Raw genomic sequence first — 26324 nt, forward strand, 5'->3', positions numbered from 1 at the left:
TAAACTGATGCTATATGTATTTATGTTGTGTTTATTACACAGATGGAAGCACTTTCACAAATGGAGCAACTTTTGTGACTTTCAATTTAGGTGAAAGAGGTGAGTGACATTTTAGTTCACAGTTTTGCATTATGACAAATAATTTGCTAATATATTCTCCAGATTTCAACCCCAGACAGGTGCAATATTTTCATGTCAAGTTAATTGGTTGATGAAAATAAGCATTTAAAACTATTCGAAATATGAAAGTTGTGTAAGTACATTAATGTAATCACAGTTTTCAACTGGTAAATTAGTACAAAAATTCCATTGTAAATTCAATGAAGAAAATTAAGAATTTTAGCACGTGAGTTAACTTCTTGTGAAGATGAACTTTGTTTATTACAGGAATGCATTTATTTAAATTTCATTATTTTTTATTAAAAACTAACAAATTGTTTGATATGTGAAGGTGCTCATAAGTCATGTGACAGTCAACAAGTAGTGGCAGATTTAGCTGTACCATGTTCTTCAAGGACCACATACAGTGAGTACTATTAGTAAATGTATTTCATCAAATGTATTCATAATAAATTCATGCCTGTTTCCCTCTGTATTTAGCCAATTTCCTTACACATTTACAGTGCTATGTGTTATTTTAAAATACATTTAGCTAGAATTATTTAAAATTTTAGCTGAATTTTAACATTAATATTCTTCCAGCTCAATTTCCTCAGAACTGTCCGAGCTATATTATTTAAACAATGCCCTGGTTAAGGTTTATGTGTAGTATCTGCATATCACACAACGAGTAATGAATTAAAACATGTGTTTTGACGTAGTAATTTTGTTGATGTAAACATGCAACAACTTCATATCTCTATCCAATTGAACCATCACACATGTTATCAATGTAATTGTGTGAGGTCACCAACCATTCCTCTAGATGACATGCATACCTATGTGGTTTCATTTGTGGCTAGTTAGGTCAAGGGCCATGTCAATGTGATGGTATGAAAATGAAGAACTAGAATAATCATTGCAAACGCTTAAAGTCCATTTCAATGCACTTTCAGGATACCTAGAACATGTTCAAATACTTTTTTTACATAGACCAACTCAATGAAAGTGGCCACAATCAACAGAAGCAAAAGAGGTAAACATTGATTGAATACTCACAATTATTTGTATTATAGTATTATAGTCATTGTTTTTAATGCAGTTGTTATACATACATTTGTATGTGTGTACATTCAATACTGTATGACAAAGACATACATACATATAACATAACACTTAGTAGTAAAAAGTGAAATTCACCAAAATGTATAGAATATATTAATTTTTAATCCATAGTGAACGCTCGAGAAATATTTCAATGCCAGAAACATTTGATAATCAACAAATACATTTTTCATGAAACTGAAGCATGGATAACAATATAAAGAAGATTAACAACAACAACTAAACTTGTGTTAGTCAATGTTAAAAAAGCATTGGTACTGATGCAAGTAATAAACAATATACATGTTATAATGTCAATATGACAAGTGTAAACTTGCAGTAACAACACGTGTCTTTTCTTTGAATGGTTGTCAATATAAATGTGTATGTGTCGCGTTCTGAGAAAACTGGACATAATGCATGTGCGTAAAGTGTCGTCCCAGATTAGCCTGTGCAGTCAGAACAAGCTTATCAGGTACAACACTTTCCGCCTAAATTATATTTTTGCTGACTGCACAGGCTAATCTGGGATGACACTGTACGCACATGCATTATGCCCAGTTTTCTCAGAACACGACTAATATGTGATATGCGTGAAATAAATATATTTATGAAACTTTCAGGGCTAAAAACTGTAAAATAGGTTTAGTAGCATCTTACTCGATTTTTTTTAACATTTCCACGCTTTAGGTTTTTTTTTTTGCATTGATAACAAAACAACTAACACATTTTAATTTAGTGATGTTATTTGTTTCAGTTAGGACAAGTTTCAACAAATTGGCAGAGGAAAACCTTAATGCTGAAAAATAGAACATCCATCTACAACAAATTAATCTGCGCTTGAAGAATCAGTTGCTACTGGCCCAATTGAAAGTTGCTAAGTTAAAGGCCAAAAAAATCGAGGAAGAAATTCAAATGTTAAAAGCTTTAAGTAATGAATGTTAAATCTTTAATCTCAAATGATGCCATCCAAAGTGTTATTATGGTTATTTTTACACAAAGTTTTGAAGATATTTTATGAGTATATGGGTGTTCTTCATTTCATTATTTAACCCATTTATGCCTAGCGTCCAGAAAAAAGGCATTGGCAAACAGCGTAGACCCAGATGAGACGCCGCATCATGTGGCGTCTCATCTGGGTTTACGCTGTTTTCTTAAAAAAAATTCTGTAAGAAATATTATAAATATAGAAATACATATACTAGACATCCCTAATTTTGGAAATAAATTGATCCAATTTAGAAGGATGGGAGAGTCCACTAGGCATTTATGGGTTAATTCAATTAACAAATCTCTGAACTAATTGTTGCCTTACTATGTTGCCAACATTGTTTATATTAATGGCAACATTTTCATCATGATCATCTTCATTTTCAACATCAGCAACAAAGTCCTCTTCAAGGATATCACCTTGTTCAATTCCGAAATTGTGCAATACAAGCGGTTATATAAGTAACTGTTGTTGCCAAGTCATGTCGTAGTCCATAGTGCAGAATTGAAAATCTTCTTTTGATTATGCCAAAAGTTTGCTCAACGAGCACTCGTGTTCTATATAGCGCTAGGTTGTATCGCTCTTCACTTGGGGATTCAGGAGTCCGGAAAGGGGTCATCATGTATGGGGTGCATGGATAACCCGAGTCACCCAAAATGAAGACATTATGAGCACCTGTTTAGAAACAAAACATTCTATTCATACAATGAGTCAATTTATACACTCTGACTACACGATTCTGAGGTCAAAGATCCATGTCACTATTGCTTATCACAATAAATATTGTTTCTGCAAGGTATCTTGAGAATACATTAAGGTATTAAAATGAAAATTAGTATAGGAGTTACTCTTTAAAAACTGGAATATGACTATTAATTTCAAGGTCAAAAAGTTCAATTTCAAAAGGTTCTTAAAATAGAAAATCAGTTTTTCAATATATTTGAATAACAATTTGGCCTGCAAAATGCATACTGGTATTGGTTACATTTAAAGAAAAGAGGATGCATTGTGATTTTGATAGCGCCAGGTCAATTTCCAATGAGCTTGAAACAAGAAATTGAATTTTCTGCAACTAGCTGGTGGTGGGGGTGGGTGTGGAGAGGGGGATACATGTTTAACAAACGTCTCTTGTCTGACTACATAATGCAGGACTTATTTTAATATTTTTATTATTTATGAAACTCATCTACGTAATTGAATTTGTATTTTTTTTTAATTATTGATATGATACTAGTTGTACATACTTGTTTGGTCATACGTAGACATGTTGGGTATTTGATAGTTACCTTGTTCATAATGGTTACGTAGATGACATTCCCTCCATATCCTAGAGTCATGCATGCTGCCTGGCCATATAGCTGTTAAACTCCGCACTCTTTTGCTGTGGTCACATACCATCTGATATTTAAAAAAATAAAAAAGTATTTATTATTAGTTTTTAATTATACTGCTATAATAGTGGACTGTTGACAATAAAATGTTCAAGCAATACATAATTTGCTTATGTATATATAATTTATGTGTATAAATATGTAGCCTTTACGAAAGCAATCTAACTGATTTTTGTCTGTAATGTATTTCTTAATGTTTCTGCAAATGTGCATGTCAATGAATTTTCACTATATAGAACAGTCGGTAGTGTACTTGTTAAAAAAACTGTGTTTGTAAACTGCTATATCTGTTGTAAAATATCTTACTTTACTTGGTAACAACTTTTTTCAAATACATTGTATAAATATATGTAAACAGATTATTGTTTTTAAGGTATATAGACCTTTTAGACTAAGTATATAATGTAATGCCAAGTATTTTAGGTAATCTTTGTGCTGCCTTTTATCCTGTACTAGAAAGTTATGGCTAATCAGTTTCCTTATGATCTGATCATAGGAGATAAATGATTTCTTCTATATTTTTTTTGGTTTCAGTGTGCACTTGCACTTTTTTCAATTCTGTGTTTTATTCTAGACATTTTATTGCAGTATTTAACTATTAGGTTAGCAAAAACAATCTATGTTTTATGTGTAAATATTTTGGTTGATATGTAATTGTGTTATTAGTAAGTTTTATGTGTTGATATACATTGTAATATAAAGGAGGATAACTTGGAAGTGCTTATTTACAAATGATACAATATGAGCTTCCGAGTTAATTCCCATTTCAATAATTTCTAAACAATTAATTTATCTGTGATGTAAGGATTAACTAGTCTATTGTAAGAGTGTCAGCAATGATTGTGTTTTATGCTTAAATGTATTGGTCTATTTGTGTTTGTATGCAATTATTAAGATGAAACTATAATATGTATACTATCATTTAAATGACCTTAAAGTGTAAATTAGTATTTTATTGCTATTACAATATTGATTGAATAATACTGCTCATGTACATTTTGAGTGAAATGTTAGTGAAATGCAAACGGGATATTTACTATAAATTGTTGTTAAACAACAGTTAAAAAATAAATATATGAATGCAGAAAAAGTATGGAATAATGTAATGTTTATAACAAACAAGTAAACATACTTGCACATTCAACGAATGGTAGCCTGTCCTATTTACAAAATCGGCTTCGTGGTTCTTTGGCCTTTTAATCCGGACATGGGTGCCATCAATCAATCCGATTACATTTGGAAATTCTGAATAAATTGTTAGATAAGTGATATTTACAATACAATCAGTGGACATTTATAAGTGTTAACATTGTAATGTATGTGAAATTTTATATTTCTTCACTTGTGAATTAAATGTAAATATTTGCGGTTAAAATAAATAGCTGTGGAAATGTTAGGCAAGTTATAATGTATGTACAGTAATTGCATTTCACGTAAGCAATTGTGATTACACTACATATTTGACAGATTTTCTGGGTATGTTTTATTAATAATAAATTTCAGAATATCAAGTTGTTAGGTCAATGCTTATACTACTATAAATATTGCATGCCCCTTTAGACCATGGTCAGCATATCCATTAATTGCATTAACACATACATTACATATGAACGTTCCTAAGACCCCAAGTTTATGTGATGGAACATTTTCTTCGATTTAGTAAGGATATGTAAATGGAATTTAGCTGTAATGCCGGAATCATTCCTTCAGCACAACATATATATGCCTATAAAATTTTATCAAGATTTTTCATGAAAATCTGTTAACAATGGGTGCATGAGATATGGTGTTGGGAAAAAAAACGTATCAGGGGCGTATAGACTGAGGGGTGGACGAACATCATTATTATAATCACCAACCCGCTTTGCAGTGGGTGGGGGTGACGTAAGAAACTAGTAAAACAAATAAATATTCAGATGCAGAGGATACAATGGTATTAACCAACGATAAGTGAAATGATGAGAGAAAAAAGGGTATATGAATATATTTTTATTTAATCATGACACTGTGAAATCCCCTAGAGAGACACACATAGTAAATACTTATATTCTCATTTTGATAGATAATGCTTTACGACAGTGCAATAACCACAATGTCGTAATTATCAAAATGTCATTTTCAGTTAAGAATGAAGATATATAATATTACAATAACTGCGAATAAACGACATGAGAGAAGTATCCACTTTGGACTAAACTCCGGTGACATCGCCCTTCAATTAACGTATGCTTCACCTTTCTGTGAACTTGCATTTGGCCTAATGCAGAATGTATCATACAAAACATCAAATAGATACAGTGATAACAATTACTGAATTTAAAATAGTGTATAAATCATTTGATTCAACTACATCACCTGAAAAAATTGTTGGTCCTAACTGCGTATGTTGTTTATGCAATAACGTCGACAATGCCCCCACAAAAATGAAGTGCAAGTGAATGATTTCCCTTGTATATTTTTTCTCAGTCAAGGTCATTTAGACAAACAAAAATCACAAACTCAACAGCAATGGACTGAAATTTTGATTTCAGAGTTTTGCACTCTTCCCTGTCAGGGAACCGTATGTAACGGCGAGCTAGTCGAGTTATGGCTCGTCCAACTCGTCGGCAGCATCTTGATACGGATGACTGACTGACCCGAACAGTGTCTCCTACGACAAGTTGGAAGGATCCAGTCGCCATGGCACAAAGAAATATGCATAGCTGCTGGATAGGCAGGAGAGGAGAATTCCTCAGCGTTCCGAAGACCAGAGAATTGGCGAGCAAATTTAATAAGGTCAAGACAGTTGCCGGACAAAATCGGTATCTCCTATAAACCTCAATTTCCGACAAATCGTCTAGAGGATTTTCTCTGTCAAACAATCTTCTACGCGGGACATTTTCGACGTTTTCAAACAAGATATTGGCGTAAAAACGCATTACGCGAACGGCCCTCTTGGAAGCTTAAAGAATTATTCTAAGAATGCCCCGAAGCATTCTTAGAATTTGAAACAAAATTCTTTATTCTTAAGAAGTTTCTTTAGCAAATAGAGTTGGTGAATAAGACTTAAGAAATTTTTCTTATACTTAAGAATTTTCTTTATTTCTAAGTTTATTGCTAAAGAATTGTTGGTGAATACGGGCCCAGTATATGGCGGAAATCCCAATTTTCGTTTAAATACGCGTGTGTGTGTTTTATTTTGTATGGATTATCAAGTTACTGTGAATCACTTCAGATTGTACGGCCATTTGACATATGGGCACTTGATATCTTATAACGGTATCCCTAATGCTTGTGTAGCTGAATTGTCATTTCAATAATATTTAAAAAAAATCTTAATGTAAATAATAAATTGATATGTGTTTTTAAGGCTGACATCGTAACGATAAAAGTGCATAATAGCAATCACACATGTGCAAGCTCAATATGCACGCAGCTTTTGCAGTCACGAAATCCTGCCATATATATAGAAATCTGATTCCTGGTTTATGGGGAATTTAGTACGCATACATAACGAGGAGCGGCGAAAGTCGTTTGCCGTTCTTCTATTTTAGCGATGCATGAACAGAATCAATACTAAAGAGAGAATAATTGCAATAACTTAAATTGTTGTATCGCCCCTCTCTGCGTTGTTATCCTTTATACAGAGCTCATCGGTAGCAAGTGTAATATCTTAACATTACCGTAATCGAACACATATAGCTACTGAAAATATATGAAAAGTAAACATATAACATTATGCTAAATATGGGTGGCATAAATTCACTTAGAACGCGAATCTATTTTGAATATTGATTGCAATTAATATTGTAAAACATCCAGTCTTTAAAACCTGCTGTTGATATTTATTTTGCACTTAGTTCACACAACTGGATTAGTAACCATAACACAGAATTGATACACGTTTAAATTAAAGCGCGTGTATATAAAATTATGTATAGCAACGTTCATCAGACGCGACATTGGCACTGTTTGAAACTAAACTACTCATGTTACTGATAGTCAAAAGCACTAAAAATAAAACTTATTAAAAACACAGTATATTTTCATTTTCCGCGTAGTAAACATTCATGATCCTTTCGCCAGATTAAAACGTTATATCATTTCAAAATGTCTCATATAAGATATTTCAACAGAACGAACATACCAGATCAACTATAAACAAGTTGAAACTGTCGTTGCATCCGCATACAATTATTCCGTTTACCACTTCATGGTACTTAATTGTCTGACGAGTGACCACCGATCCTACATTGAGAAAGAGGAAACACATACATGAAGGCAATACAAACCCATAAATAATAATATAGCATTGTCGGTAATTCTGGTTGTTGTTGGACACCAAACCTCACGCTTAGTCAAGAAGCAAAACAAATAGCACTAAACAAACTTAAAACAGACAACACTCCGAAAATGAATATATCTGGTAACACCGCCATGTTGATGCATTGGAGCGATCAGCAAACATACTTCAAATAATATCTATTAACACCAACACATGATTATGGTTAAGATAGTGCTTGCTAAACATTGCAGATTTATAAAGAATGGTTGATGCACGCATCCGATTATGTATATATTCCGATATATCTTTTTATAGTTCAATATTCCTCGATATATCGATACAAATATTTTTAATTTATCAGTTTGATTATCAAAACCCTATATGGAATTTAGAATGACCATTCTTTAAATCCCTGATACAGTAGCAATGTCAATTACGAAACACATCCGAAAAACGGTATAAACCTGTTGTACTGTAATTTGTTGTAAAAAATATATCGACATTAGAATATAAATTTTATAAAAGTATCTGGCAATTGAGTTACACATAATATACAATTGCATTGAAATTGTTTGTACAATAAAAATCTACAAATTTAAATTCGGTTACCTCCTCTGATGAAGCTTGTTTTAATATATCAAAAAATGGTTAAGATTAGTTCAATTCATTTGCAATGATAATAAATTAAAATATATTAATTTTAGAGTATTCTTCTAGCCTTCTTTCTTAAATATTTATAACGTATAAAATGTTTCGGAATGTAATTACATGTATGATTTGTAGTTCACTGTTCGGAAATCTTTGCAGGTGTTCAAGTGGTCAGCCCTTTCTAACATTTTAGCATTTTGTGCAAACTACAGTAATACTTTTTTAGATATGAATTATTTCTTTGCTTCTACTTCATTACACAACTTACAACATGCTTAAGAAACTGTTCGCTGAAATTCAATTTGCTGTCGTTTGAGATTTGTGTCAGGCAGTCATAAATCAGTACCTGGCATGCAGGCTAACAATTTTGTATCCTGAATTCGTTGTTAAAGGATTTACGTCAGCAAAGCTATCTTCAATACTTAGTCTAATGATGCCATGGCGTGACGTCAACAGACTTTAATTAATTATCACATGAAACAAGATATTACATATACGTAATTTGTTTATACAAACGCAACCTTATTTAAATTTATTAATACAATCGATTCAAATTGAATCAAGTTAAGTTCACTTACTTTTTAGCATGGATTAAAACGTATTTAACAACTTCACCATCTTTAAACACAAATCATTTATTGATTTAAATCTATATGACATTGTACTCAACATCGGATAGGAATAAACTTTGACAAGTCGTGAATCTCTACATGGTAACTGTTGGAAAAAAAGCGCTTCAAGTAAATCTTAAAAAAATATGTATACAACTAAGAGTAAATGAGTGTATAGCTGCAAGATGAAGGCCGTTTAATCTGTTATTATTAAAGCTTACAATAAGGAACAATGTGTTTCTTGCGCAGCCCTAAAATGAATTTCCTGTTTCTATTACTGTAAGAAATACAGCTATTAATAAATTATATGAAAATGATTTAACTCACTAACAGATGTTTTGTGATGAACAGGCTGAGATCCAAACCGCTTTTGATGATAGCAAATACACAAATCAGATGTCCGTTTAGAAGATGCATTATTTCAATTTAAACTCTTAAAACTAAACAATGTCCCAAACTAAAATGATGAACGCTTATATTATGTTCTTGTTTTTTTCTTTCAAAAGTTTCATTATGTTTAATCGTTTGTTTTAAGTTAAATTGACAGCTTTATGGATAAACTGTTACCGTTATTTACACAAAAATGAAAGAAAAGTTGCTTTACCTTACTATGTCTAATTTATTAGTGTAAATACATATCCCACCGTTAAATAATTGTGTTTAAATGTTTTAAAATAATTGACAAAGTTCTCGCAGTGAATAAATAATACTATGTAGTTAGAGTAAACCCAATAATATGTGTTCAGAACAACGATGCAGATCTTATAACAAATTAGCAAAACCATAATTAAGTTGTCTTTATCGTAGTTTTAAAACAGCTAATTATTGTTTCTACAAGAACAATAAATGTTTTGCCGTTTAATGTTATGAATCACTCGTCATTGTAGGTCTTCCCCGAGAGGCGTATTCAATCTGGGAGAGTTACCCTTGGCGTTTTGGCAAGGCGTTTTGTATCATTAAAGCGCTGATTCTCGAGATGACATCCTACGCTTCAGTGTTGACCATAACAGCTTTCACCATCGAGCGCTACATTGCAATTTGCAAGCCGTTGGTATCCCATAAAATACTGGCGTTTTCACGCTGCGTGAAGATTATCGTGACAATCTGGATAATTTCTTCCTGCTGTGCATTACCGTATCCAATACACACGGACTTATTTTACTACGTTCACAACAGCCATGGCAATCCAATTTCAGACTCCCTGCAGTGTAACATCCCGCAAATGTATTACCGTCGCATGACGCACGTGTTTCAAATGTCTTCCTTTGTATTTTTCTTGGTGCCGTTAACTGTTATTATTGTGCTATATGTTCTCATTGGTCTAACTTTACGACGCGCTGAAATGCGCCGAGAGGCTTCGGTAAAGTATCACCACCCACACCCACGCTCTGGCAGTCTAGGCAGCAAGATTCAGCACGAACGAAGTCCGCCATGTGCCGCTAGACGAAGCGTTCTGAAGGTGCTATGTATGTCAGCAATTTTCACTTTGCATATTTGATTGTGCTATATGCAATGCGCAAATTATTTATTGTGTTAAACTCAAAAATAGACACAATACCTATAAAAGAGATGATGATGATGATGATGATGATGATGATGATGATGATGATGATGATGATGATGATGATGATGATGATGATGATGATGATGATGATGATGATGATGATGATGATGATGATGATGATGATGATGATGATGATGATGATGATGATGATGATGATGATGATGATGATGATTTGTATGATGATGATGATTATGATGATGATGATGATGATGATGATTTAAACTCTTTTCATGCACACAGTTGCAGTGGTGGTGACCTTCTTCGTCTGCTGGGCTCCTTTCCACGCTCAGCGTCTGTTGACAGTCTACAACACCGATTGGTCCCCGGATATGCTCGCTATCCAAAGCTCTCTCTTCTACGTTTCAGGTACGCTTTCCATATTGAAAAAAACTGTTGTATATGCTTATTTCTAATTTACAATTATATATTTTAATTGCCTTATTTAGATGGCCATGTTACTTATGCTATTTACAGAATGCCCAAATAAACCTTTGTGCGCGATAAGTGAATAGTGATGGTCCATTTGGATATGGCAAATAACACGTATACAAATATTGTAGGAAAAGGACAGTTGTTTTCAGGCAGCAGTTAATGTTGACATAAAACATGGCATGGGATAGTTTAATTAGCAGCAGTAAATTTTCGCATAACACATGGCCCGTAAAAACCATTCAAGTTGTTCAGATTCAACACAGTACATACGATATATTTTTCTAATATGGAGAATTATGTTCCATTATAGGAGTCCTGTATTTCATTGGATCAACTGTGAATCCAATATTGTACAACGTCATGTCGCGCAGATACCGTCTGGCATTCCTTGAAACTATTTGTAAGACCAAGCCAGTTCGGACGTATAACTCAAAGAGACCCGCGAATGGCAACAAGACTACTAAATTCTCTATGAAAGACAACGTAAGGAGTCCGGTTGAAGCCGATTTTGGAGACGCTCCGTTTTTTACCAACGGTATTATCGAGCATGACTGCGACCACCATGAATCGTCTGATATTGTGGAATGTTTTGATCCTCAAGAGGCCATTGACCATAAACGCGATCACATTATACGTAAACCATATAACGACATTACGAAGGCAAGTCAATCTTCACCAAACGAAGGAGTAAATGTGTATCTATTCACAAACACATACACAATGATAACGACTGTATAAATAGAAATGGACAAGTTGTGGTTCAGAAAATAAACAGCCATTATGCGTGTCGATTGTTCCACCAAAGGTGCGAAAGACATGGCAGCGATGTGTGAACATACTTTTCAAGTATGTTTATATTGCTCACACTTTTCTGCTAAAGGTGCAACCATTGGATAAATAGTTGAAAAATACACAGTTCATTATTATCAAGGTATCTATGTTATAAAACGTTCTTTATTTGTTAAATAAACATGAGTGAAGTGCGCAGCTCTGTTTTTGACATGAACAATAAGCGCGACTCACGATGTTTAACAATTCATCACGTTACTTTAATAAATATCACAAATGCATTGTTTATTTTCTATATTTGTTTTAAATGATTATTTAATTCATTGAAAATACAAAAGTACATTTTATAAATGAAATAATATAAGATGGTGCAAAAATTGCTATATAATATTTATTTATGCGAAGACAGCGCCGTATGATAATAAATTGGAAGACGTTATTAAGACATAAAACGAACACAATGCAAGTATGTTTTGTTTCCTCGCGAGTGCAAATACATTACATATGTTGACGCGGCATGCATGTTGACGTTGCTAAATACGTATTTTTCAGTTTTCAGTAACCACAAGTTAAATCGATCGTTTGCCAGATATCTAAAGATATTTGGCACGCAAAATAGAAAAGCAATATCAGTAGACATTTTGTTCAGAGATGGCATATTTAAATCCTTACCAAACAAAGTCAACGTATTATTTCCACAATCGCAGTAAGGTGTTTATTTTTGTTTAAATAAATAATGTTACGCGGTCAACATCTAGAAGGCTTCAACAAAGAACTTACTTGATGCTAATAATTATCAGTTCTACATTTTAGAGGAAAAAAACAACACATTGGCCATGGATGTACATATTGTCCCATTTTGAATGCATTGTAGTTTTCGTTTTGCAATTATTTTCCAGAGAATGCACGTGGTGGGAAGGTAATTATCTTGAATGTTAGTGAGGCGTAAACATATCTAGAACAATTGATCTGCGTACAATACTGTTCAGAAGAAAACTATTGACATATAATCGCGTAAACATTTAACTAATATTCTATTCGAAACGCCGTTAGACCGATAGTGGGAACAAATTAATATATCACGTTGACAAAACAAATAAAAGTACAAAAACAAACACAAGAGAAAGGATACAGATTTGAAACATATTGATATGAATAGTTTTAAAACGTAAATGTCATTTATTAGTTAATTAGATGATACATTGTAATGAACTTCACTTACAGATAAATAGATATTATTGATATATACATAGTGTTATTTTATACTTGCCTATATATTTATTATACATATATATATATTGCCTATACATTATTATATATATATATATATATATATATATATATATATATATATATATATATATATATATATATATATATATATATATATATATATATATATATATAATAAATTCTCATTTTTATATGTAAAGGCTATGAACTTGTATAGGGTATATGGATGAATACATGTTGTTTTGTTGTATACTTGCAAATATTAAATTATAGCTCATTGTCATATGTGAGCGCTATGAACTCCTAAAGGCTTAATTGCTGATTAAATGTTGTTGTTGTTGTATATAAATCTCAAAACATACACAAAAAAGAATTGTATAATAATATGATGAAACTTAGCATTACGTGATTTACTTAATTTTTTTAGTAATGTATTTAAAATATTCTAAATAATAAGATTGTACTTATTTCAGACAAAACCATATATAACATTCGTAATAATATTTTTTTATTTCTCCAAATGATTGTGAAAATTCTTCTAATCTATGTCTTGTAAGTAAATTAATAAATATAAGATGTGCAGTTGCAATATTAGATGCTATTATGTATTCCCTGCATAACTAAACATGTTAACCAGTTCATAACACTATCATCCAATATCTATCTTCTATGATTACTTATACATTGAATTATGCATGCATAATGTAGGCTACGGGCTTGTATAAGCATTACTGATGAATAAATGTTGTTGTTGTTGTTGTTGTATTTTTTAAACATGGATATCTGGCTATATGGACATAATGCAGGTCATTTTATTTCGTTCCAACGTCAAACATTCTGGTTGCTATGGCAACAAATAGGCTAGACATATTGCTGAAAATGGTTGTTTTCTGGATCCTGCACTAACGTTCAAAGTTCTTAATATTTGTTCATGAAACTTGAAACATGGATAGATGGCAATATGGACATTATGCAAGTCATTTCATTTTGTTCCTAAATAAAAATGTTGGTTGCTAGTGCAACAAATATATATAAAAAATCTGGAATTTCTGACAATGGTGGAGCCGGTAGGGGACTTATATTGCTTGACAATAGTCTTGTTGTGACTGTTTTCTAAGTTGTTTCTATCAATTGTAAATACATAACATGTATCTTAAAACTCGTAATGGAAACTTAAAAGTAATGTTAAGTGAATATATTCAAGTGTGTGTTTTTTCGCACATACGACGATGTAAGGCTCAAAATGCAATTAAAAGTAATGCGCACGCACGTACTGGACGTGCCAAAGCAACGAAGTTTGTTTAGGGAGATTTTTGTATTAGATATGTTTACGACGTGAACGTTAACAATCAATTTATCCCAGCGAGACACTTACACATGTTTAATTAACAGTCCGACAATCGACGCAAACATAATTCTGAAAGTATAAATCAATATGGTAAGTTCAGTATTTGCATAAAATGTGGGTGCGTTATTTTAGAATATTGTTCACATCATCGTTTCTATATACAAAAAAAACACGAATTTAGTTCGATGCAATCATGGTAAATTCAAAGGAATCTGAGCGCAAATACGCTGTTTAGTAATATACAAACATTTCAAATTTTTTGTTTTTCAAAAAGAACGTTTTAAAGACGAAGGATTTTGCTGACCTGTCGTTGAGAATGTTAAATGTAACATCAATCGACGAATAACAGTACTTTCTTAATAGTTTTTCATCACCATTGGATTCACGAAATCTCAGTGTCACAATAACACAATACCCTTTCATTCTGAAATAGAAAACAATCGTTTTGTGCAATCAAAGAGCTTCACAAATAAGCCATAGGTTGTCTTTGCGGTCACCAGTGGAATCTGACCAATAATGATACTATCCACAGAATGTGATTAAAGCCGTGCCAGACATCTCGTATAGCGGATTTGCAAGATGTTATGGTCGATTGGCAGATATATTTCGTTCTGAGCGATAAAACAACAACGAGATACAATGACCGATTGTAATAGGGAATCGAGAGTCAACGGTACAGTAAAATATTGCTAAAATATTAAATTGTTGGTTCAATTTCAAAACACCTTATATGAACCGATCTTAAATGTGAAACGTGATTATGATTTTTTGTTGTTGAAGATGTTTTCAATAATACATGAACACATTTCATCGTCTTATATATTAGGGATTTTGCATGATCATTACACCAACATATGAACTCGCCATGTTAAATTTGAACAGAAACTTATTTTAGGAGACCTTTTCAGGGCTACAATGTTTGTGTTTGGAAACTCTGAACGCTTCAGGACGACGGCGGTATTGATCATGGTCTAGCAACGTGTTCGAAAAAAATAACACTAAAAACAAGTGCGTAAACACATAGTAAAGTATAATTTGACTTTATATTTCAATTTATGACAACAAATCAAAGGCCAAATTGTTGTTTGGTTCGATGATATATTCGTAAAACATATACGTTACGAACGTGTTTACGAGAAGATTGGTGTGCACCGACGATGTCCAGTAATGACAGAAAAACAAATCATGCAATAAAAATCGGTGCTTTATCATGTATTTTATTGGCAGTTGATAACTTGCCTGAAATCAAGAGTCCGTGGATTGAAAGAACACGTTCTCTCTGGATTGTTTTTGAAATTGCACTATTTGTATTGATCACTGTAGTGCATAGAAGTAACAGACATGTTTCGATATCAGAGATCACGGTGAATCTATCATTCTCGAATTGCTTGAGAGCATCTGTGCGTGTCGTCATTTTACCCATTTAATGAACTGTCAGCCTACAAGAAAACAGCGGTTCTTAACGGTAAAAAATAACCCAACAAAGTCCATGTGATTTTGTTTGGAGTTGTTGTCTAAGCGTCAACAAATTCTTTATATTGTCAACAACAGTTATATAATCAAGCGTTTTAATTTAAGAGGCATATGCACTTGCAGTGCTCAAAATTCAAAAGTCATTTAACTTAGTCATAATATGGGTTGCTAAGTGACAACTTCTTAAAAAATCTGACTGTGAACAAAATAATGATGTCATATAATTAGGGATACAACTCGCTTGTTTAAAAATAAGAAAATACTCCATGAATTTACATATACAAAGCAGTTTATAATATGAGACCTTTCTGTTTGAATTCGTCTATATTCTGATGTGGACATTATAATTTTGAGTATTCTTTTTATTTCAGGTTGGATAGGGTTATTTACAAAGTTATTGGATATAGCCGTGTTTATTGTAAATGCTTCGTCCGCTTCCCAAGTAGGTTCGATGCGCACATTGTGTTCTGATTGTTTGTTTTCTAATTATTGTCTCAGTTTGTGTTGAAGTTTATTTGATATAATAAATTAATATATTGTACTAGATATAGCAAAGTGCAGTTTTGCAATTTTAATATGCTAGTCAAACATCTAACGTGTCATCAAGGATAATGACTCATACTATATCAAGAAAGCGTCGGTGTTTCCGTAGGACGTTAGACGAACTGATATCGTACTGACGATGTTGCCATACATGCATTGTTTATTGTAAGGAAAACACGCTTAAACATTACTGTGACAATTAATATTTCAACCAAAATGTTTAAAGTGGCTTTGGTATCGAACAGGTCAATAATGTGTAAAATTATAATTTGAATATCGACGCATCAATGATTTTTTTATTTGCTGAATCACTAGTGAACATCATCTTGGAGTCATAAATTGTAAAATATCAGTATTTTGAGTCAGTAATTTACTTCATTCATCTTTTTGTTTCATAAATTTCAGTAGACAATTATTAACTTGCGAACGGTTGGTCAAGAAAACCAATCCCCTGATAATTTAAACAATTCCAGACAGCGTCGTAAGTTGAGTGAGCTATACGACGTATACTGTGATTGATCTCATTGATAGTATTGTTGTTTTGGAATGTATCGCTAATATGATAAATCAAATGTGTTAAACAAAACTTAATTAACGTCTAGTAAAAATGTACACTCTGTCAGATAGAATGATACAACGTTTACAAATTAAAGGGGCCTTTTCACAGATTTTGGCATTTTTTAACTTATTTATTAAATGCTTTTTATCGATTAATGTAAACATTGGATCGTAAAAGCTCCAGTAAAAAATCAAGGATAAATTAAAAAAAGGAAAAGAACATTGCCCGGACCAGGTTTCGAACCAGTGACCCCTGGAGTCCTGCCAGAGTCCTGAAGTAAAAACGCTTTAGCCTACTGAGCTATTCCGCCGAGTACACATATTTGACGTATTTTATACCTTATATAAGCAATCTTTGTAGTTTCACAAAATTTAACGACAAAAACAGAACTCTCCAAATTATTCAATCGTTTCGCGTTGCAACGCTTTATAATTTTTAGGTTTTAAAATCGTCAAAAGATGCATATAATGGCTATATTAGACCATGGTTAATGTTCAGTATTACTGTTTCCTCACAAATATCATAACTAAAACGAAAATTTGCGAATCTGAAACAACTTTTTTCAATTTTGTCAATTTACCAAAGCGTGAAAAGATCCCTTTAAGACATTAAACATTTGATTGGATTTGAGAATGCAGATTGCTTGTCTATTCGATATTACTTAATATGTCAGAAAAATAGTTCCGCACTTGCGCGACCTTGCTCAGAAAGATTGGCATATCGACTAATTGCTAATCGTTTGCGTCATGTTTGTCTTAGAAATCTGATGATCGTATTCTTGAGGATTAAAATGAGGTTCTCGCTATCAGTGAGAAAACAAACTCATGTAGTAAAGTATGAGTTCCTGATCCCTTTGAATTTCGTAAATTTTTGGGAAGTAGCAGAATTGACAGGGCTATTTTAAGATCAATGTTTACGCTCTTGTTTGACCTCAAAATGTGTGTTGGAACTTGTTGGTAGGAAATATGGTCTCTAAATGTTAATATATTTAACTAAAAAAAACATATTGCTGAATATCGAACTAACGCCTAATTTAACATATAACACAACCGAGAACGCCTAGTATAGTGCCAAATTACCCAGAATTCTATTTCCCATTTCCTAAGTCAAGAAAGACTATTACCAAACGAAAAGATTCTTTCATTTTTCAGCGAAATTAGTCTCATTTCAAGTATTGCGGTTTTCGGTTACTGGCGTAAGTATGTGCACTTAGTTTTTGTTGACAACCTTACCATGTAAAGTGTTCGTTGCTTGGCTGACCAATAGGATTAAAACACTGATGAAAACGACGACCAATCCAACAAAACAATCTGAGCGTGACAGCAGTACGTACACAATAATTTTCTCCCCGTATTAAATATCCCCCGTGATTGACAAGAAGATACCATCGTTAGTTTATTAAATAAATTGCTAACGGCATTTGATGTTGAATTGACATTATAAGAGCCTTTTAACGGTGAAAGCATGTCCGGGGAGGAACAACATATTGGTTGAGTGTAGATTTGTACGTGGTCTTGTATATATGATGCGATTATATTCCAGTACATATCTAATATACTTTAAGAACATGTTATGGTTTTCTTTGAAAACATTCATATATAAAATATGTTTAACATACCATTTTTAATTGACATCGTTTTCTTGGACTGGCTTATAGCAGTAAATAAACATAACGCATTTACGCTTTAAATGTCAAATAGAGCATTCAGTCATTAAGAGAAAATCAGGACAAATTAGCCGCTTTTTCAAAAATAGCTTTCGTGTTATTAAAAATATTTCGTCGAGAATATTTAATGTAAAAATAATACAAATAAAGCGATTATTCTGAATAAACAGTCTCTTCAAAATAAACAAACCAGCATCAGTTTCACAATAACAAACTTTTACTCCCTAAAAAGACACTATCGTTACGTGAAATCAAAGAGCGTAAACAATAAGCGCTGTGCTGTCCCATCGATCACCAATCGAGTCTTACCATTGATTGCAAAATCCGCTAAATAAGAAAACTCTGCTATTCTTCGCTCATATTGAATTCTTAATTCCAAGAAATGATGGCTGTTTGGGAGGTCTATTTAGTTCTCAGTGATAAAATTACTATCAATTGCGGAACGGATGAAAGCGTAAAAGAAATCTGGATTGGTTAAGGTAGCCGCTGCTATACCGACTATATTGAGAAAGCCTAGCAATCGCACAAGAGACGCATTCGCAGTCAAAGAAGGTGGAAACACTAGCCGTTGTTAACGGCATATATAACACAGCAAGTAGGATAATGTAAACTTTAAATAGAATATTGATTTACATAAATATAGCAAATAATGTTCTTATATTTAACCATAAAGTACGTTATTTATTTACAGTTTCTTGATTAAACGGAAAACAAATGTACGAGTACTTGTGTAGTGGTATTTGTAAGATATTTGAAATGAAACTAAATTGATATTAAAATATGGAATACTTTGTTAACTCTTATAATGGAAGTAATCAAGGTGCTGGATTAATAAATGTATCATTACAATTGAACACGGACGAGCATATTCTGGAGGAAAAACTCGGCCCAAAACAACGTGAATTGGTGGTTGTCATCGTTTTGCTTTGCGTGTATTGTTTGATCTTCATGACGGGAATAACAGGGAATATTGTGACATGTGTGGTGATACTAAAGACCAGCTACATGAGAACCTCCACGAATTACTATCTCTTTAGCCTAGCAATATCAGATGTAATGCTTCTTATTGTTGGTAAGTTTAGTGATTGACCTCTTCAAAATAATACCCTCTTGTTGCATATATTTTCTTTAAAGTTAATATTTAGGAAGAGTAATTTTTCGTTGTTGTATAAGTTAATTTAGTGTTGGGTTAATTGGCATGGTTATTGTTTAATTTTGTAAGTAAACACTTTTTTGAAACATTCATTGCGTTGTCTAAGTTTTATTGTATGTGAAGAACTTGCTGAATAAATATAACTTTACACCTGAATTGATAATTATGATCCGTACAAATAATTTGAATTATGAATATGAACAATTATGTACACTTAATTGTTAAAAACTTCTGTTTTACTGTACGATAAAATAATTTTGTTAAACTAATTCAATAAATTATATCAGTTCTCAATAAAAAATATTGAAGTAAAATTTAAATTACAAAGAAGAGCACATTCATGGCACATACAAGTACATAGTGACAAATTGAAAGTTTGATCATGAGCTTTTAACGGATTTTGCTGTCGCAAATAGAAAGCCAAATGATAAATACCACATATAATTGCACTCGCTAGGATATTATATAGACGCAACATAATTGTTTGAGTGAATAAAACAAAAATCGAAAAAAAATTGGCATGAGTGACTATAATCATGCCAACACATGCCAAACAAAGAACACCATTATTTCAAAAATGATTCTGATTTTGAAATACTAGCCTACCTTGATCGTTATTTTTACCATTAGTGTTCTAATCAATATTACTGGCAGTTGTTATATCTGAATTTAAGATATAAAAATATTGTTATTGTGCGACACTTTTCGTTTCAAGTTCTAAAAATAATTTCTACGCATATTTATCGAAAAAAACATGCTATCTTGCGCGTTATGAGAATTGACCTGTATATGGCGGAAATCCCAATTTTGTTTAATTACTTGTTTGTGTGTTTATTTTGTATGGGGTATCAAGTTATTGTGAATCACGTCAGATTGTACGGCAATTTGACATATGATCACTTGATATCATATAACGGTATCCCTAAAGCTTGTGTAGCTGAATTGTCACTTCAAGAATATTTATATAAAAAAAACTTAATGTAAATAATAAATGGATATGTATGGTTTAGGCTGACATCGTAACGCTAACAGTGCATTATAATGATAACACATGTGCATGTTCAATATGCTCGCAGCTTTTGATTTTTATTGCAGTAACGAAATCCTGCAAGATAGTGGTAATCTGATTTCTGGTTTATGGGGAATTTAGTACGCATATATAACGAGGACCGGCGAAAGTCGTTTGCCGTTCTTCTATTTTAGCGATGCATGAAAAGAATCAATACTAAAGAGAGAGTAATTGCAATAACATAAATAGTTGTATCGCCCCTCACTGCGTTGTTATCAAAAATACATGAACAGTAAACATTTTAACATTATGCATAATATGGGTGGGATATATTTATCAAGAACACGAATTCATTAAATGCAATTAATATTTTAAAACATCCACTCTTTAAAACGCGCTGTTGATATTTATTGTGAAGTTAGTTTACACAACTGGATTAGTTACCATAACACAGAACACTGATACAAGTTTAAATTTAAGCGCATGTATATACAGTTATGTATAAATACGTTTATCAGACGCGACATTGGCCCTGTTTGAAACTACTCTACGCATGTTACTGATCCTCGAAAGCACTCATAGAAACCTAATTAAAAACACAGTCTATGTTCATTTTTCTGCGTAGTAAAAAATCATGATCCTTTCGCCAGATTAAAACGTTATATCATTTTAAAATTTCTCATATATGGTAATTCAATAAAACGCACACACATGATAAACTTTAAACAAGGTGAAACTGTCGTTGCATCCGCATACAATTATTCCGATAACCACTTCATGGTACTTAATTGTCTGACTAGTGACCACCGAGCCTACATTGAGAAAGAGGATACAAATACATGACTGCAATATAAACACATGAATATTAATATAGCATTGTCTTGTAAATCAGTGTGTTGCGCACCAAACCTCACACTTAGTCAAGAGGCACAAGAAAGAACACTAAACAAACTTAAAACAGACAACACTCCGAAATAATGGTTAAGATAGTGCATGCTAAACCTTTCAGATTTATTAAGAATGATTGATGCACAGATCCGATTATGTATATATTCCGATATATCTTTATATATTTCAATATTCCTCGATATATCGATACTAATATTTTTAATTCATCAGTTTGATTATCAAAACCCTATTTGGAATTGAGAATGACCATTCGTTAAATATCTGATACAGTAACAATATCAATTATGAAACACATACGAAAAACGGTATTAACCTGTTTCTCTGTAATTTGTTGTAAAAAAAATATCGACAATAGTATATAAATAACATTAAAGTATCTGGTAATCGAGTAACACATAATATACAATTGCATTGGCATTGTTTGTACAATAAAAATCTTCAAATTAAATATCAGTTACCTCTTGTGATGAGGCTTGGTTTTATAAAAAAATCGTTCAGATTATTTCAATTCATTTGCAATGACAATAACTCAAAATATTGTAATTTTAGAGCATTCTTCTCGCCTTCTTTCTTAAATTGTCATAACGTATAAAATGTTTCGGAATGTAATAACATGTATGCTTTTGTAGTTCACTGTTCGGAAATCTTTGCAGGTGTTCAAGTGGTCAGCCCTTTCTTACATTTTAGCATTTTGTGCCAACAAATACTTTATTAGATATGAATTATTTCTTTGCTTCTACTTCATAACACAACTTATAACACGCCTCAGAAACTGTTCGTTGAAATTCAATTTGCTGTCGTTTGAGATTTGTGTAAGGAAGTCATTAATCAGTGCCTGGCATGCAGGCTAAACATTTTGTATCCTGAATTCGTTGTTAAAGGATTTACGTCAGCAAACCTATCAACAATACCTAGTCTAATGATGCCATGGCGTGACGTCAACAGACTTTAATTAATTATCACATGAAACAAGATATTACATAAACGTAATTTGTTAATACAAACGCAACCTTATTTACATTGAGTAATACAATCGATTCAAATGGAATCAAGTAAAGTTTACTTACATTTTAAATGGATTAAAACGTATATAACACTTGTATGATTTATCAACTTTGCCATCGTTAAACACAAACCACTTATCTGGTTTAAATCTATATGACATTGTACTCAACATCGGATAGGAATAAACATTGACAAGTCGTGAATTTCTATAAGGTAAATGTTGGATAAAAGGCGCCTCAAGTAAATGTTTAAAAAGATATGTATACAACTATGAGCAAATGAGTGCATAGCTGCAAGATGCAAGCCGTTAAATTTTTTATTATTGAAGCTTACAATTATGTACATTATGTTTCGTTAGCAGCCCTCAAATGACTTTCCTGTTGCTATTACTGTTAGCAATACAGATATTAATTAATTATATGAAAATGGTTTAACTCAATAACAAATGTTTTGTGATGAACAGACTGATATCCACATCGCTTTGATGATAAAAAATACACAAAGTAGACGTCCGTTGAGAAGATCCATTATTTCAATTTAAACGCTTAAAACTAAACAATTTTCCAAACTAAAATGATGGACGCTTATATAATGTTCTTGTTTTTTTTTTATTCCAAAAGTTCAATTATGTTTAATCGTTTGTTTTAAGTTAAAATGCCAGCTATATGGGTAAACTGTTCCCGTTATGAACATTGAAAAGAACAGCACAAAAATAATTAATTTACGCTACACCCATTTAACTTATTTACAAAAATTGAAACAAAAGTAAGTAACCTTACTATGTCTTATTTATCATTGTAAATAAATATCCCATCATTAAATAATTGTGTTGAATTGTTTTAAGATAATTGACAAAGTTCTCACAGCGAATACAAATAATACTATCTTGTTAGAGTGAACCCAATAATTTGTGTTCAGAACACCGATGCAGATCTTATAACAAATTAGCACAACCATTCTTAAGTTGTTTTTATCGTAGTTTTTAAACAGCTAATTATTGTTTGTACAATAACAATAAATGTTTCGCCTTTTAATATTATGAATCATCCGTCATTGTAGGTCTTCCCCCAGAGGCGTATTCAATCTGGGAGAGTTACCCTTGGCGTTTTGGCAAGCCGTTTTGTATCATTAAAGCGCTGATTTCCGAGATGACATCCTACGCTTCAGTATTGACCATTACAGCTTTCACCATCGAGCGCTACATTGCAATTTGCAAGCCGCTGGTATCCCATAAAATAGTGGCGTTTTCACGCTGCGTAAAGATTATCGTGACAATCTGGATAATTTCTTTCTGCTGTGCATTACCGTATCCAATACACACGGACTTATTTTACTACGTTCACAACAGCCATGGCGATCCAATTTCAGACTCCCTGCAGTGTAACATCCCGCCTATGTATTACCGTCGCATGACGCACGTGTTTCAAATGTCTTCCTTTGTATTTTTCTTGGTGCCGTTAACTGTTATTATTGTGCTATATGTTCTCATTGGTCTAACTTTACGACGCGCTGAAATGCGCCGAGAGGCTTCGGAAAAGTATCACCACCCACACCCACGCTCTGGCAGTCTAGGCAGCAAGATTCAGCACGAACGAAGTCCGCCATGTGCCGCTAGACGAAGCGTTCTGAAGGTGCTAGGTATGTCAGCAATTTTAACTTTGGGTATTTGATTGTGCTATGTGTAATGCGCAAATTATCTATTGTGTTAAACTTAAAAATAGACACAATGCTTATAACATAATTTATATTTGATAAATTATTATAATTAAAAGCATTAGAAGAACAAAAGTAGATAATTTGTGATTAAGATTTTGAATTACTGAAATGTATTGACATAAGACGGAAAATACTCCTTGGAACTGATACACTATTAAAGAAAATTCTGAAAAGGCGAATATGATTTATTATGAGCTAAAGTAGGAACATGTCTACGTAGATGATGATTGTGATGATGATGATGATGATGATGATGATGATGATGATGATGATGATGATGATGATGATGATGATGATGATGATGATGATGATGATGATGATGATGATGATGATGATGATGATGATGATGATGATGATGATGATGATGATGATGATCATGATCATGATCATGATCATGATGATGATGATGATGATGATCATGATGATCATGATGAACATGATGACGATGGTGACGTTGTTGAAGATGATGATTTAAACTCTTTTCATGCACACAGTTGCAGTGGTGGTGGCCTTCTTCGTCTGCTGGGCACCTTTCCAGGCTCAGCGTCTGTTGACCGTCTACAACACTGATTGGACCCCGGATATGCTGGCTATCCAAAGCTCTCTCTTCTACGTTTCAGGTACTTTTTCCGTATTGAAAAAACTGTTGTACATGCTTATTTCTAATTGACAATTCTAGATTATAAGTGCCTTATTTAGATGGCTATGTTACTTATGCTATTCACAGAATGCCCAAATTAACCTTTTTGTGCGATTAGTGGATAGCGATGGTCAATTTGGATTTGTCCAATAACACGTATACAAATATTGTAGGAAAAGGAAAGTTTTATTAGCAACAGTTAATGTTGGCATAAAACATGGCCTCAGAAAGTTTTATTAGCATCAGTAAATGTTCGCATAACACATGGCCCGTAAAATACATTCAAGTTGTTCAGAATCAACACAATACATAACTCTATATTTTTCTAATATGGAATATTGTGTTCCATTATAGGAGTCTTGTATTTCATTGGATCAACTGTGAATCCAATATTGTACAACGTCATGTCGCGCAGATACCGTCTTGCATTCCTTGAAACTATCTGTAAGACAAAGCCAGTTCGGACGTATAACTCAAAGAGACCCACAAATGGCAACAAGACTACTAAATTCTCTATGAAAGACAACGTAAGGAGTCCGGTTGAAGCCGACTTTGGAGACGCTCCGTTTTTTACCAACGGTATTATCGAGCATGACTGCGACCACCATGAATCGTCTGATATTGTGGAATGTTTTGATCCTCAAGAAGCCATTGACCATAAACGCGATCACATTATACGTAAACCGTATTACGACATTCCGAAGGCAAGTCAATCTTCACCAAACGAAAAAAGTAAAAGTGTATCTATTCACAAACACATACACAATGATAATGACTGTATAAATAGAAATGGACAAGTTGTGGTTCAGAAAATAAACAGCCATTATGTGTTTCAATTGTTCCACCAAAGGTGCGAGAGACATGGCAGCGATGTGTGAACATCCATTTTAAGTATGTTTATATTGCTCACACTTTTCTGCTAAAGGTGCAACCTTGGATAAGTAGTTGAAAAAAACACAGTTCATTATTATCAAGGTATCTATATAATAAAACGTTCTGTATTTGTTAAATTAACATGAGTGAAGTGCGCAGCTCTTTTTTTGACATGAACAATAAGCGCGACTCACGATGTTTAACAATACATAACACTATTTTAATAAATATCCCAAATACATTGTTACTTTTTTATTTTTGTTCTAAATGATTATTTAATTCATTGAAAATACAAAAGAACATT

The 26324-nt window shown here is 32.7% G+C and overlaps 2 protein-coding genes across 2 annotated transcripts in view; both read left to right on the top strand.

The window, feature by feature from the left end:
* Positions 1–16327, top strand: part of LOC127852699 (pyrokinin-1 receptor-like) — a 35319-nt gene extending 18992 nt beyond the window's left edge. Inside the window, exons 6-9 of the mRNA XM_052386648.1 lie at positions 9996–10574; positions 10913–11038; positions 11415–11764; positions 16319–16327. Coding sequence (XP_052242608.1) covers positions 9996–10574; positions 10913–11038; positions 11415–11764; positions 16319–16327 — 1064 coding nt within the window. The remainder of the gene's footprint in view (positions 1–9995; positions 10575–10912; positions 11039–11414; positions 11765–16318) is intronic.
* A 3168-nt stretch (positions 16328–19495) lies between these two features.
* LOC127852700 (pyrokinin-1 receptor-like) lies at positions 19496–26025 on the top strand. The gene is made up of 4 exons (XM_052386650.1): positions 19496–19787; positions 23851–24429; positions 25002–25127; positions 25502–26025. The coding sequence occupies exons 1-4, from the start codon at positions 19496–19498 to the stop codon at positions 26023–26025; spliced, it is 1521 nt and encodes a 506-aa protein (XP_052242610.1).
* The last annotated feature ends 299 nt before the right edge of the window (positions 26026–26324 follow it).

This window comes from Dreissena polymorpha, chromosome 12 (genome assembly GCF_020536995.1).
Source record: "Dreissena polymorpha isolate Duluth1 chromosome 12, UMN_Dpol_1.0, whole genome shotgun sequence".
In the NCBI taxonomy this organism is placed as follows: Eukaryota; Metazoa; Mollusca; class Bivalvia; order Myida; family Dreissenidae; genus Dreissena; species Dreissena polymorpha.

Bases quoted from the DNA above. Each gene is read 5' to 3' on its own strand.
- LOC127852700 (XM_052386650.1), top strand. From the start codon at position 19,496: ATGGAATACTTTGTTAACTCTTATAATGGAAGTAATCAAGGTGCTGGA. The intron at 19,788-23,850 runs GTAAGTTTAGTG...CCGTCATTGTAG, and splicing joins TGTAATGCTTCTTATTGTTG to GTCTTCCCCCAGAGGCGTAT. The intron at 25,128-25,501 runs GTACTTTTTCCG...GTTCCATTATAG, and splicing joins CTCTCTCTTCTACGTTTCAG to GAGTCTTGTATTTCATTGGA.